The 12,849-nt window shown below is 41.1% G+C and overlaps 1 protein-coding gene across 2 annotated transcripts in view; it reads right to left on the reverse strand.

The window, feature by feature from the left end:
• AFF3 (AF4/FMR2 family member 3) overlaps positions 1-12,849 on the reverse strand; it is a 498,351-nt gene that overhangs the window by 247,100 nt on the left and 238,402 nt on the right. For both annotated transcript variants that reach the window (XM_036302283.1, XM_036302282.1), the window contains one exon: positions 5,001-5,048. In XM_036302283.1, coding sequence (XP_036158176.1) covers positions 5,001-5,048 — 48 coding nt within the window. The remainder of the gene's footprint in view (positions 1-5,000; positions 5,049-12,849) is intronic.

Genomic DNA, 12,849 nt, shown 5'->3' on the forward strand with positions numbered 1-12,849 from the left:
TATGAAAAGCACCTAAGTACTATAGCACCAGAGCCTTTACGGTGAAATATTGTGTAACTTAGGAAGCTGTCTGTTATAAACAGATGTCAGCCACGAGGGCTTCCAGCCCTTATTGCCCATCTTCATGGAAGTCAGTTATAAGGTCTCCCTCGGTTAAGTGAATTTTTCAATAGTACACAGATTTATTAAGTCCTAGGATTAAAATTCTCTGAGTAAAAATTAAAAAATAATTACCCTTTAGAACATAATGTAATATTTAAATGACTTGAAAACAGTCACCTCGGCAAAAATAAGACAGGGGAAAGAGAAAGAAGTTTAAAAATGAAGTTGGAGCCCCGACTGGGTGGTTCAGCTGGTTGGAGCGTTGTCTCACACACCAAAAAGGTTGCTGGTTTGGTTCTCGGTTGGGGTGTGTACGAGAGGCAACAGATCGATGTTTCTCACATGGATGTTTCTCTCTTTCCTTCTCCCCCTTCCTCTCTCTCCTAAACAAACAAACAAAGCAAAACATACCCTTGGGTGAGGATTTAAAAAAATAAAGTTTGTAACACTGTCCACAAAACCTCTATTGAGTTCAAGTGCACAAACGCGCGATCTGGCACTTCTGATTCATAAACATGTAAAAATGGAAAACCTCCCACTCACAGTAAAATACACAAGTGGTTTCATTAATGAACCAGCGAGTTGTGTGTGTGTGTGTGTGTGGGGGGGGGGTTGCTTCTTAATTTAATAAAACACCATAATTGTTAAGACAGAGAGAGGGTACTGAAGCCAGATGATGCTTGTTAAAATCCCAACTCTCCCACTTACTCACTCTGTGACCTTGGGCAAGTTGTATTTAACTTCTCGACTCAGTTTCTTCATCTGTGAAGTGGGGATGTTAACAGTGCCTCCCTGTGGGCAGCTGTGATGCTTCAATGAGTTAGCACATGCAAGGAAGTTAGTGTCTCACTCATCATAAATGCTAGCTCTCCATCATCTGGGAGTTGTCACAGTATGTCACATTTACTGCAAATGAAAGGGATCCCAATGGAAACTACGGCCTTTCCTCACGAACTGTGGCCTTTCTATGACTTTTCACTGTTCAGAGAACTCACTGACTCCATCTCTCCAGACTGGATTCACCCAGCCTCCCCACAGAACCAGCACTCCAGGTGAGTCACCAGTGACTTTTCTGTCGTTTGCCCAGTCCATCAGGTGGTTTTCGATCCTTGCCTCTCTTGTCCCCTTGGAAAGTCTGGGCACCACTGAGCTTGACACGCTCTTTCCATGGGTTGTAGGACTTTTCACTGTCACAGTTTTCCCTCGGTGTCTCCAACCACTCCCTCTCGTCTCCCCTGGACACTGGATCTTCCTTCTCCTGACCTTTAAATGTTGGAATTTAGACTCTCATTGCTCTTCAGCCTCTAGTGTCTCCCCAGGCAAATTCACCCATTTCTGTGGTTTTATTGCCAACATTCTAATTAATCCAAAAATGTTGGTCTACAGCTCAGACCTCTGTTCTGAGCTCCAGACCCATGTATGTTCATTTACATTCCCCATGTTACTGAAATGTCTCAAAAGGTACTTTAAACTCAACATGACTAAAAATAATTTATGATTTCCTCTCTGCCTCAAAGCCAGCATCTCCCTCACTGCTCCCTTGTCTGTGAGTGCCCCACAAAGCATCTCCCCTCTGGACATTGGCAATACCCTCCACTCCTTTTCTTCATCCCTTTTGCCCTCAATCCATTCTCCGAAGCAGCTAGTGGTGCATTTACATTGCCAATGTGACCACACTGCTCCCGTCTGAATCCTTCACTGGCTCCCTGTGCTTATGGGAACTTGAACATGGCCGAGAAGGAATCCTAAATTCCAGACCCCGGGGCCACAGTGTAGGAGCAATACTGATACCCAGCACATCTGGCTTCTCCGACTGACCTTTATCCGCATGCACTCCAGCCACTCTGGCCTTCCCTGGCCTTTCTGCGTCTCTGCAAGCCAAGCTCTTGCACGCCCTCTGCTTGGAACCCTCACCATTGCATCCCCGAGGCTGATTTCCTATTCATCCTCCAACTATCAGTTCAAATGGTGCTTCCTCGGGGAAGCTGTTCTTGACCCAAAACTAGGTCACGTGCCCTATGATGAAGAGGCTGTCATAAAACCATAAGTGTTTATCACAATTGACATTCTACATTTATTTGTAAAATGAAAACTTAGCTATATTTTCTGTAGAGTTGAAGAGGGGGCATGTCTGTTTGGCCCACCGTCGTTCCCCCAGTGAAAAGGGCACACTCACACATGTTAAATGAATATCCCAGTTTCCATCATTTTAAGGCATTTGTTGATGCCCCTGCTCTTACTCCACAACAAAAGGGAACCTTCACTTAAACGTGATGGCCGTGAGTAACAAGTAACTTTGGTGACCTTGGACCACAAGGAGAGAGAAACTCACCAGGACAACCGGGCTCCACAAAGACCAGCCATGGGAACCCAGCATTGAAAGGGCCAGGGCACTGTTTCCCTGATTTACGGCCAAAAGAATGTTTGTGAGCTGCCAAAATGATACTCACCCTTCTCTTTTGGAGGGTTCTTCCACTCACTCACTCATTAACTTATCCACACAACAAAATCGTGAATTCTAAATTCCAGACACGGGGGCCACAGTGTAGGGGCAATACTGATGCACATCAAATACAGATACACATACAGTAGGCTGCAGCTCAGAGAGCCCGTGCTTGTTTGCAGGAGAGGACATGCTTACGGTAAGAGGGGAAGGTGATCCTGGAGAGTGAATGGTGTGCGTGGGGCAAGGGACAGCCAGAAAACAGTCCAGGCAAAATGAGAACACTGACAGGGTCTTCGAAGAGCTGCCTAAATGCCAACTACTACCTAGATACCAAAGACCAATACCTCAGGCTGACAGGTAAGGAGAGAGGCAAAGTCTGCCTGTGCAGCACTGTTTCCTCCAACTCTGCAGCTCCTCTCGTCCCGGACCACTCTACATGGGCTCTAGGAAGAGGGGAGCTTACCGAGAGCTCGCTGTCTGCTAATGAAGGCACCGCCTCCACTACCCTCAACCTTGCATATGCATATGAATCAATGATCTGGTTGGTCCAGGCCTTCCCTTTTATCCACACCCGACTCGAGGTGGGCTGTGGCAGTGGTCGATGCACTAGGGGTCAGTGTCCTGGGAACGCAGCAGTGGGGTAAGGCAGACTGAGGCTCTCCTCAGTTCTCTTAAGGAAAAAAAACTAAGCTTTAAACTCTTGGCTGCAGCATTCAGTTTATTCTAGGTACACTTTACATTACTTATACTATATCCTTTTTTAAAAATATATTTCTTTATTGATTTAAGAGAGGAAGGGAGAAGGAAAGAGAGAGAGAAACATCAATGATGAGAGAGAATCATTGATCGGTTGCCTCCTGCACACCCCCTACTGGGGACTGAGCCTGCAACCCAGGCAGGTGCCCTGGGCTGGAATCGAACCTGGGACCCTTCAGTCCGCAGGCTGACGCTCTATCCACTGAGCCAAGCCGGCCAGAGCTACACTATATCCTTTTGGTCTGTGTGAATTACTCAAGCTCCTACTCAAACTTCGAGCTCTGCTTGGAGTATGGAGAAGAAGGGTCACATGACAGATTTCTTCTATATCCTCAGAGAAGATAGGAAAGGGTAGGGGGTAGTGTTTTAAAGAGCAGCACCCAAGAGGGGCCCGGTGTGTTCTGGTATTGTTATTCCATAGATGTAAACACCATAACCAACCAAAGGAAGATGGCCTTAAACATTGAATATTTGGACTCAAAGAGGAAAGTACACTGAAAGAGAAAAACAGGAAAAGTATATCAGCATTTTACACGATCTATTCTTTAATCTGAAACAAAACTCCAGGACAGAGAAAACATAGATATAAAATAAAATCTGTATTTTTTTTAACATATCCTTAAATGCCAGAAAAGAAGCTACCCGCTTTGAAAATGTTTTCTATATAAATCTCTACCAGAAAAACAAAAGTCAGTATTAATTCAACAAATCGAACTTTAATTCATTATTTTGGTCAACTTGAGTTCCAAGATTTACTTATGACATAATGCTTTCCAGGAAGAAAAAAAATATCCTGTCCCAGAAAACAATCTGATGGTTAATGTAAAGTTTTAACCAAATAATCATGTTACTGTAATTCACTAGAAATTCAAGAAAAAGTGTGTAGGGTGTCCAAATTTTAGAAACATATTAAAATGAAGTTTTTTTTTTCTTCCTTTATAAGGAAAGAACTTCCACACCATCTGGTCTAAGTTATCTTGGTGTTCTGCCGAACGCAGTGTCAGCTTGCTGAGAACTGTAAATTATTAGGTTACACCCCTAAAATATGAGTGAGGAGAAAAATGGATGAAGAGGACACTGACTCTAAGTCTGGACACGCAGGAAAACACTAATACGGGACAACAGCCCAGCCCAAGTGCCTCTGGGTAGGAAACGGTTCCTGGAGGGCATCCACTCCGTAGGACCATGACGAAAAGGACAGGTTTACGAGAGTAACACGCAAAGTAGTAACATGCAAAGCAATACCGAAGTGCATTTCCAGACTCCGAGATGCCTCTTCGTCAGAGTGCTTCCGATTCCAGTTAAATTTAGGGGGAAAACAACAAGGCAACCCCGCCCGACTTAACGTACAGACCATTACAGCTGCTTCTAAATGCCTCCTAACAAACGGGGCCTCCAAATGTGAGCACAGCCATGTATGCCACCTGAACTCTGTTCTCCTGCCTCCCAGCTAGTCCTGTGAATCCAGTGCCCCTGCAGCCCCGGCAAAGGCACCCAACTGAGGAGCAGCTCCCAGATCTCGAAAAGAAGTGCGGTTTCATCAAGAGGCATTTAGGCAACTTGCGTGACTCCCCGCAGAAAAGGTAAAGTGCCGGACACGGAACGACCAGCTCCCTCTGCCGACGCAGCCACATGACTGCTTTCTATCTGGAGACTGTCCAGCCAGCTGGTAAGATTTGTAAAGGAAGATCCTTACCCGGATTATTTCTTCCACACAGCTGTTGGTTTCTCCAGATCGACTCTCCTGGAAGCAAAGGAAAAAACACACAAATTAATAAGCCTGATAGACTAGATTTATGGTTACAAAGAAAAGATGACACGTTAGCTCCTACATTTAATAGAGTTTGGACTCAGGGAAATGCCTAAACTGGGACCTACCCATAAGCTCCTTTCCTTAGCGGGACAGCTCCCATCATAGCTATGACTGCTCTCCCTCCCCCACTGTGCACTGCGCTGGACAGCTCCGCCGGGAACAGGGCACACGCGGGGAGGTCAGGCTGGACCCTCAGGCACAAGGACACCGAACGGCAGGCTCCTCGGAGTAACAGTACACAACCTGCAGGGCTGAGCTCTCTTTGCCTTGGGCTCATCCAGATGTAGAAACATGGCATCTACTGCCAAGCGGATCCAGTTCACCTCCAAATACATACAGTGGCCCCGCCAAATACAAGGTTGCTGCGGCTTAAGTAAAAGTGTGGCAGTTCCGCTGTCCCCAAAGCCTAGAGTTACCAGTTTGATGGGCCGAGACCCAAAAGACCAAAGGAGACACATCCTCTCAACATTCGCACGGCATTCTGGGCGTCATGTTCCAGAGCCGCTTGCTCCAGGACCCGCACTGCCCTGTGTCATGGAGATGTTAAGGGCTCTGGGAATGGCAGCTTCCGGTCACAGCTGACTGCGGAGCATTTTAAGCTCCAGAGATGCTGTGTGGTGACTACTGGTGACACAGCCTGGAATGCAGGAGGTGGCTGTGTGGGGACATGAAAGCAGCAGCAGACACAGCAGGTAGAAGTGGTACTGTGGTGTCAGGGAGAGAGTTCTCTTGCCTTTTAATTCAATGATACTGACCACAATTCAGCATGACATCCTAAGCTCTCCTCACCCTGAATGGAGACCCATGCCCAGTAACCAGGAACTCCCCATTCCTTCCTCTCCCCAGCCTCAGGTAACCACTAATTTACTTCCTGTCACTATGAATTTATAAATTCTGGGCATTTCATATAAATGCAATCATAAAACATGTGGACGAGCCATTGTTTCTTAGGATTATGCTTTCAAGGCTCATCCATGTTGTACCACGTATCAGTACTTCACTCCTTTTTGTGGCTGAATCGTACTCCACTGTATGGTAGACCACATTTTGTTCATCCATTCACCAGCTGATGGACATTGTTGTTTCCACTTTGGCTATTGTGATAGCACTTCTTTGAACTTTTGTGTACAGTTTTTGTTTGGGTGTGTAACTAGCAGTTGACTTGGTGGGCCATATGGTAGTCCTATACTTAGCTTTTGAGGAACTGTCAAACCGCCTTCCCCAGGGGCTGTTCCATTTCACATTCCCACCAGCAGGTTCTGATTTCTCCACGTCCTCATCAACACCTGCTATTTTCCAGTTTTGTTCTTGGTAGTAGCTAACCTAGTGGGTATGAAATGGTATCACGTTGAGGTTTCAATCTGCTTTTCCTAATGATTAACACATTGTATGCGGGAAACGTATTTATACATTTTATGTATTTATACGTTCTACCAGTGTAGTAGAGCACGGGACACATATTAATACGTTTTTTATAGACTAGTGGTAGAATGCAGGTAACATATAAATACGTAAACTAAAGTTATCGTAATTTTACTGAACGTTGCCATTTGTGCAAAAAATTAGCAAAAATGACCTGGGCCACCTGTTAGCGCGCAATAAAAACTACCCGCAAACAATGTGTTAATGATGTTGAGCATCTCTTCATGTACATGTTGGCCATTTGCAACTTCTTTGGAAAAATGTCCTTTTCAAATTTTTTAATTGGATTGTCTTTTACTTGTTTTAAGAGTTCTTGATATATTCTGGATATTAGACCCTTTATCAGCTATATGATTTGTATATATTTTCTTCCATTCTGTGGCTATACTTTCTTGATAGTGTTCATCCATGTACAAAATTTTTAACTTTGATGAAGTCCAATTTATCTGGTTTTTTCTTTATTGTTTTATTTTTGGTGTCATATTTAAGAAACTGGCTAAATCCAAGGTTATACAGGTTTACCCATTTTCTTTGAAGAGTTTTATAGTTTCAGTTTTTATACTTAACCCAATAGTTTGAGAACTTTGGGTAAAATTTATTTCCTTATGGACATTTGATAAGTTTTAGTTAAAACAGAAACATTATCTTTGTATAGATTATTCCATTTTAGTCTCCTTATTAAAAGATCAATAACAAAATGTGTAAGGCACAGCCATTGTTGCTAATGGTGCATGAACACAATATACATGTCTATCCTTATAAATCAAGAAAAACTATGTTAAATATCATGACAGAATTAGCAATAATACTTCATTACCCTCTCCTACATTCACCCTTTCTTCTGTTCTTCTAAAGGTTACAGTTTGGTGACATACATCTAATGAGTCCCCACTCCACCCCCAAGACTTATTCCAGGACTTATCTGGAAATGTCACTATTCTGACACTCTGATCCACATTGGCTCAGAGAGCTCTTTTTGGAACCTGCCCCAAACCTGCTTCCTTTCCAAGGCAGCCTGAGGAAACCATCACAAATGCTGCTGGTAAATTCTCACTCAGGCAAGGCTTGATGGCCCTTTGAAACGACATTTGGAATTTAGTGGTGGGAATGAAGGTCTCAATTAAAAAATGTTTCTTCAAACCCATAACCATTTCTCTTACTCTACTTCCAAGTCTCAACCCTTTCCTACCATGTAACATACGGGTAGAGCAAATGCTAAAATCTCACTGTACTATTCTCCACTCTAAAACAATCAAGGAAAACTTGATTTCATGTTCTCCTGGTGGACTCACCCAGACACAGAGTACACTGAAAAGACTCAACAAATTAAACTCTGGGTTTGATCACTTAAAGCTAAGCTTCTTCTGAAAGTAGATTTATATACATGATTGCTCTTATAAGTAGCTCTCCCTATAGTCCTATAAGTTTCCATGACCCTACTCTGAAAAGGGAGGGAAATGCAGTATAGATGCCGCAGAGATAGGGTATGTAGGATTAATACATTGCGTCATCTCAGTGAGCTCCAACTGTGAGCTCTGATGGTCTAGAATGACATCAGGTCTTCTGTACTAAGAGGGCCCCTTGCAAAGTTGAGGAAGTGAGACCAGACCCAAGGACTTCTAAGAACAGTCTCAGCCATCCTGGTCTTACATTCCAGTGTGGAAAGTTCTCAGCAGGGGAAACTCTTGGGCCTTCTCTGAAGCATTTCTGACTCCTGGGACACCTGGTGTTACAACAGGGGGAACCAAAGAGGGGTAGTACATTGGGTTTGAATCTCTAGGACCCTGTCTGGAATGGAGTGAATGCATGAGGCATGGTATTAAGGAAAGTTTGAATTAAAAGGAAACCTAGAACTCATTTTAGGCCACTCAGTGACTTCAGCAGATGGAGAAACTGTGGCCCAGAGAAGTGGAGGACTTTGTTTAAAATCATTCTGGTGCCAAGGGGCAGGCAAGGTAGAATCCACACACATTTCTTCAACGCCAGTTCAACCCTTAGAACTGCCTCACCTTGAGGTCACTGTCATGTTTTAAAGTATGAAACTAAAAGGACCTGGACAGTATTGGGGTACATTTCCTCCTTCTTTTCCATGCTGCAAATTCTCCAACACTTGGTCACTCTGTCTCTTCCTCACTGACATCACACGCATAGGCCAAAGCAGGAAGTGACAGGAGAGGAAGTGGAGAGAAACGGTTAAAAGGACTATCCCTTCTCTGACATTAACAAATGAGAGACAGGACTTGTGTGCTCTGAAACTGGAGGACAGAATTCCGCCTGTCTCCCAAATACACAAAAGGGGGTTGGTGGGGAGGGCTGTGTTGGCAGGGCGTAGGGGTGAGGGGAGACCAGAGGGCCTTTCACCAACTTGAGATCTTTCTCAAATCTGGTTTCAGTTGCAGTTGTGTACTTTGATTAGAATTACATTTAAAAACTTCCAGTGTTTATAAACAAGATTCAAACATGCATGTAATTTACATCTCCAAATCTGAGTTTGTTTTTTTCACAGTGAAGTTACTGCTTTCCTTGGAAAGGTACCCACTGAGAAGGAGGGCTGCACAAAGCAAATTTTAATTACTCTGGAGTTTTTGAGGGTTTGTAGCTGTTGCTTCCTGCTGAGCCGCTGAGCTGTTGTTCTTATTTACTCCGATGTTGATGAACCCACTCCATTTCGCTATCATTACATTTTGAAATCTGTCATAACAGTCTCACCTCATTGAATCTCCAAGTAAACTTCAATTAAAAGCGAGCAACCCCAGCTGATTCTCCTCCACAGCCTTGCTTGTCACAGAACTGCTTTCCCCAAATCCTACCACTTAAGAGCGCTCCACACACCCTGCCAGGGAAATGCAAGGAGCTAAGGACAGCAGGTCCTCTAATAATGTTGTTTCACCCGTCAATTTGTTACACTATCGATGAGATGCCATAGAAACTTAACTCTTGTTTACATCAATTAGACTACGGTAAAATTCCACTATACATCAGCTCCTCTTAAAGTCACAAAACCGACTGACCACTAAGTGGGGACTTACTGTATAGCTCAAGACACAGCCAGGAGCTTTCTGCCAGTGAGAGCAGAAGCCCCTCATTACCATGCCAAGCACAGAGCCCTGGAAGAAGCAAGCAAGGCTTAAGGAGAAAATACTTGATCAAATCAGTGGGAAATGGCATTTCACTGCAGAGGCGATGAAGCCTATTTTAAAAAAATAGCTTAACTCTTCATCGGACACATTTAACGCAGAACTTTCATTCTAAAGTACTACTACTTTAAAGTCACAGTGCCTTTGTCTGCAAGCTCTCAAAAGGCCCTCAAGCATTTAGAAATTATTTTATCATGTGTACACTCTTACATACTTCACCAGAAGTATTTTAAAATAAGTCTTACTATTCTGGATTTACAGAACACCTCAGGTACAAAGAAATCAAGTGTGCCATCAATGCCCCCAAAACAGTGGGCGAGGGTCTGAACTCAAATTCGGGGATCATTGTAATTCTGTATGAAGGCCGTCCAATCAATGACTATGCCCCCAGCCTCACCTGAAGCTAGGGTTACCTATGGACGAGAAGACAGTCAGCCAGTTCTCTTCCAAATTCCGCCTGTCTTACACCAACCTAACACCTCCCCTTCCAAGGCCTACATTCTGTTCCCTATCACCCAAGCCACAAGCCCGGCTTCATCCCTCAATCAGTCTCCTCCTTATCTCCTGAATCTTGCTTTACCCGCCATTCACATCCATCTCTTCCTCCATGATCCTACTGTCACCATATCTCTAGACATTTATACAATGAGAGAAAAAAATAAGCAAACACAATTGTAAAAGATGTATAAAGGCATAAAATAAAAATGCAAAGAAAAGGACAGCAGACAATATTAACTAAAAGACAGGTCATAGAAAAAAAGAATTAGAGAGCACAATACAGAAGGAGTAAAAATAGGGCATTAATAGGAATGGTATGGAAAAGGAGGGGGAACAAATATTATGGATATTAAATATATATTAATCCACCCCTATTTTCCTAAAAGACAAAGGACACTCCTCCAAAAGCTACATAGGGAGATAATTCAAAAAATAAAATTAAATAAGGCTAAATTAACAGATAAAATGAACTTGGAATGCTAAGAGGAAACCCCGACTTTTCAAGCACGCTTGAGATAGTTACTGAATGGTGCTTACTGAAGTGGTCATGCACACAGCTACAAAACAGCTTCAAAAAATTCCCAAAAGTAGCTGTTTTATAGCCCAGATTCCTTAACCACAAGTTATCAAAATAATAAGTGATGAATTAAACATTGTGAAGGCATAAAATCTCCTAGAATTCTTGGAATAAAATGGATACCACACACTTATCAATAATTCTTTATATTTACAGAAAAATAAAATTAAAATGCTGCAAAACAAAACAATGGGATGCCCCCAAAGATATTCTTTGAGGCAAATTCATATACTAAAAGCTTTAATTATTTTTAAAAGGAAATTTATGTACTAAGTAATATATTTAAAATTTTAAATGAAAAGAAACATACAAAAGGAATAAAATAGAGAAAACCAAAGAAATATTTACAAGACAAAAAATCAGTAGCATTTATAAAACCAAAATACAATTTCTTAAAAACCAAAATAGAATACACTACCCAAAATAATAGAAAGGGACTTAAAAATCTGTTCAATAAAAAGTAAGCCCAAATAAACATAATTTGATATAAGGGGATAATAAAATATGTGGAAAAGATAATTATAAGAGAATCTTAATATTAATATTAAAATAGAATATAATACTAGTAAGTAAAAGTTTTTATGAAGTTGGCAACTTTTTGAAAAACATCTGACATAAGAAATAAAGAAAAATGATATTAGACCTACAAACTTGAGAATGCAGACTAAATTAATGGAAACTTATCTTCTAATAAGGTGTTCAGCTGGACAGTTTTAGAGTGAAGTATTTCAAACTTTTAAGGAATAACTAATTCCCATATTCTTTCTCTTTCAGAGTAGAAAGTACTAGAAAGCTCTGTCACTTACAAATTAGTATAAAAACCTCATGTAAAGAAAATAAATAATTATCCCTTATGAAGTTAAATATAAAATCCTCAACAGAATATTTTTTATTGTTTAAAGTATTACTAATAGTAGTACACATGTCTCCTTTTTTTAGAATATTATAAATATAATTCAATAAAACATTATAAAAATTACTAGAAATTTAGTGGATTTTGTCCTAGGAATAGAAAAATGGTTTAATATTGATGCCCTTTGAAGGTAGTGCATCATAGAGGGAATATGTAAAACTGTGATCATCTCAGCTTACAAATTTTTGATCACATACCTGGAAAAATCCAAAAGACACCACTGTTACTCTTATTTAAAAAGGAGTTTAAAATGTGGAAACCAAATACTCAAAGCTCAATAGCTCTTTTGTGTAGCAGCAATAAACAATTTAAAAATATGAAAAAAAATCCCACCTGTAATATCAAGAAAAATGAATGAGGAATAACCTTAACAAGAATGTTGAAAACCTTTAAGAGAAATCTACAAAATTCTACTAAAGAATACAATAAATAAATAAACAAACAAATAAATAAATAAATCCATCCCTGAAAGGGACCGAGTTAGACTTCTCAAATACTTCCCAACTCTAACATATAATAATATCTCAAAACTGCATTAACTTAAAATAAAATGAGGTGAAAACCATGTAACAGAAATTCAACCATTTAAAAGTGTGCATACAACTCAGAGGCATTTATGCATTCAGTGCTGGGAATCACAATCACTTCTCTCTTGTCCCAAAACGTTTCTGTCACTCCAAACAAAACCTCTGGCCCCTTAAGTAGTTTATCCACACTCCCCTTCATGTTAACTTTTTAAATATGACTTTTTTTGTATTACCAAACACTATGCTGAACTCAAAGAACAAAATCAGAAAAATGTTGATGAGTACATTTACTTGTATTAGTGGATTTTATGATTGATACAGCTCTCATTTATGTGTTTATGACCAGCTCCTGGCAGAGTACTTGTTACCTCATAGTAAGCTCTCCATGGTGTTTGTTGAATGGATAAATAAATCAGTGGTCATATACTAACAGAAAAAAAAAAAGACTAAAAAGTAATAGGGCTGGTCATCTACATTACAAAGGGAGGTCTGCTCTACCCACAAACAAAATAAATCATCACTAGAGTTATCCTAAAGACAAATTCTCAAAACATCAACATTTATTTACTTCAATAAGTTAAGCTTATTCTGATGAATACAGAAACTATTAGCACGTTGGTGTCTATAAATCAGAGAACAAGTATTAGCCTCCTGGCAA

The sequence above is a fragment of the Myotis myotis genome, unplaced genomic scaffold (genome assembly GCF_014108235.1).
Source record: "Myotis myotis isolate mMyoMyo1 unplaced genomic scaffold, mMyoMyo1.p scaffold_m19_p_30, whole genome shotgun sequence".
NCBI lineage: Eukaryota > Metazoa > Chordata > Mammalia > Chiroptera > Vespertilionidae > Myotis > Myotis myotis.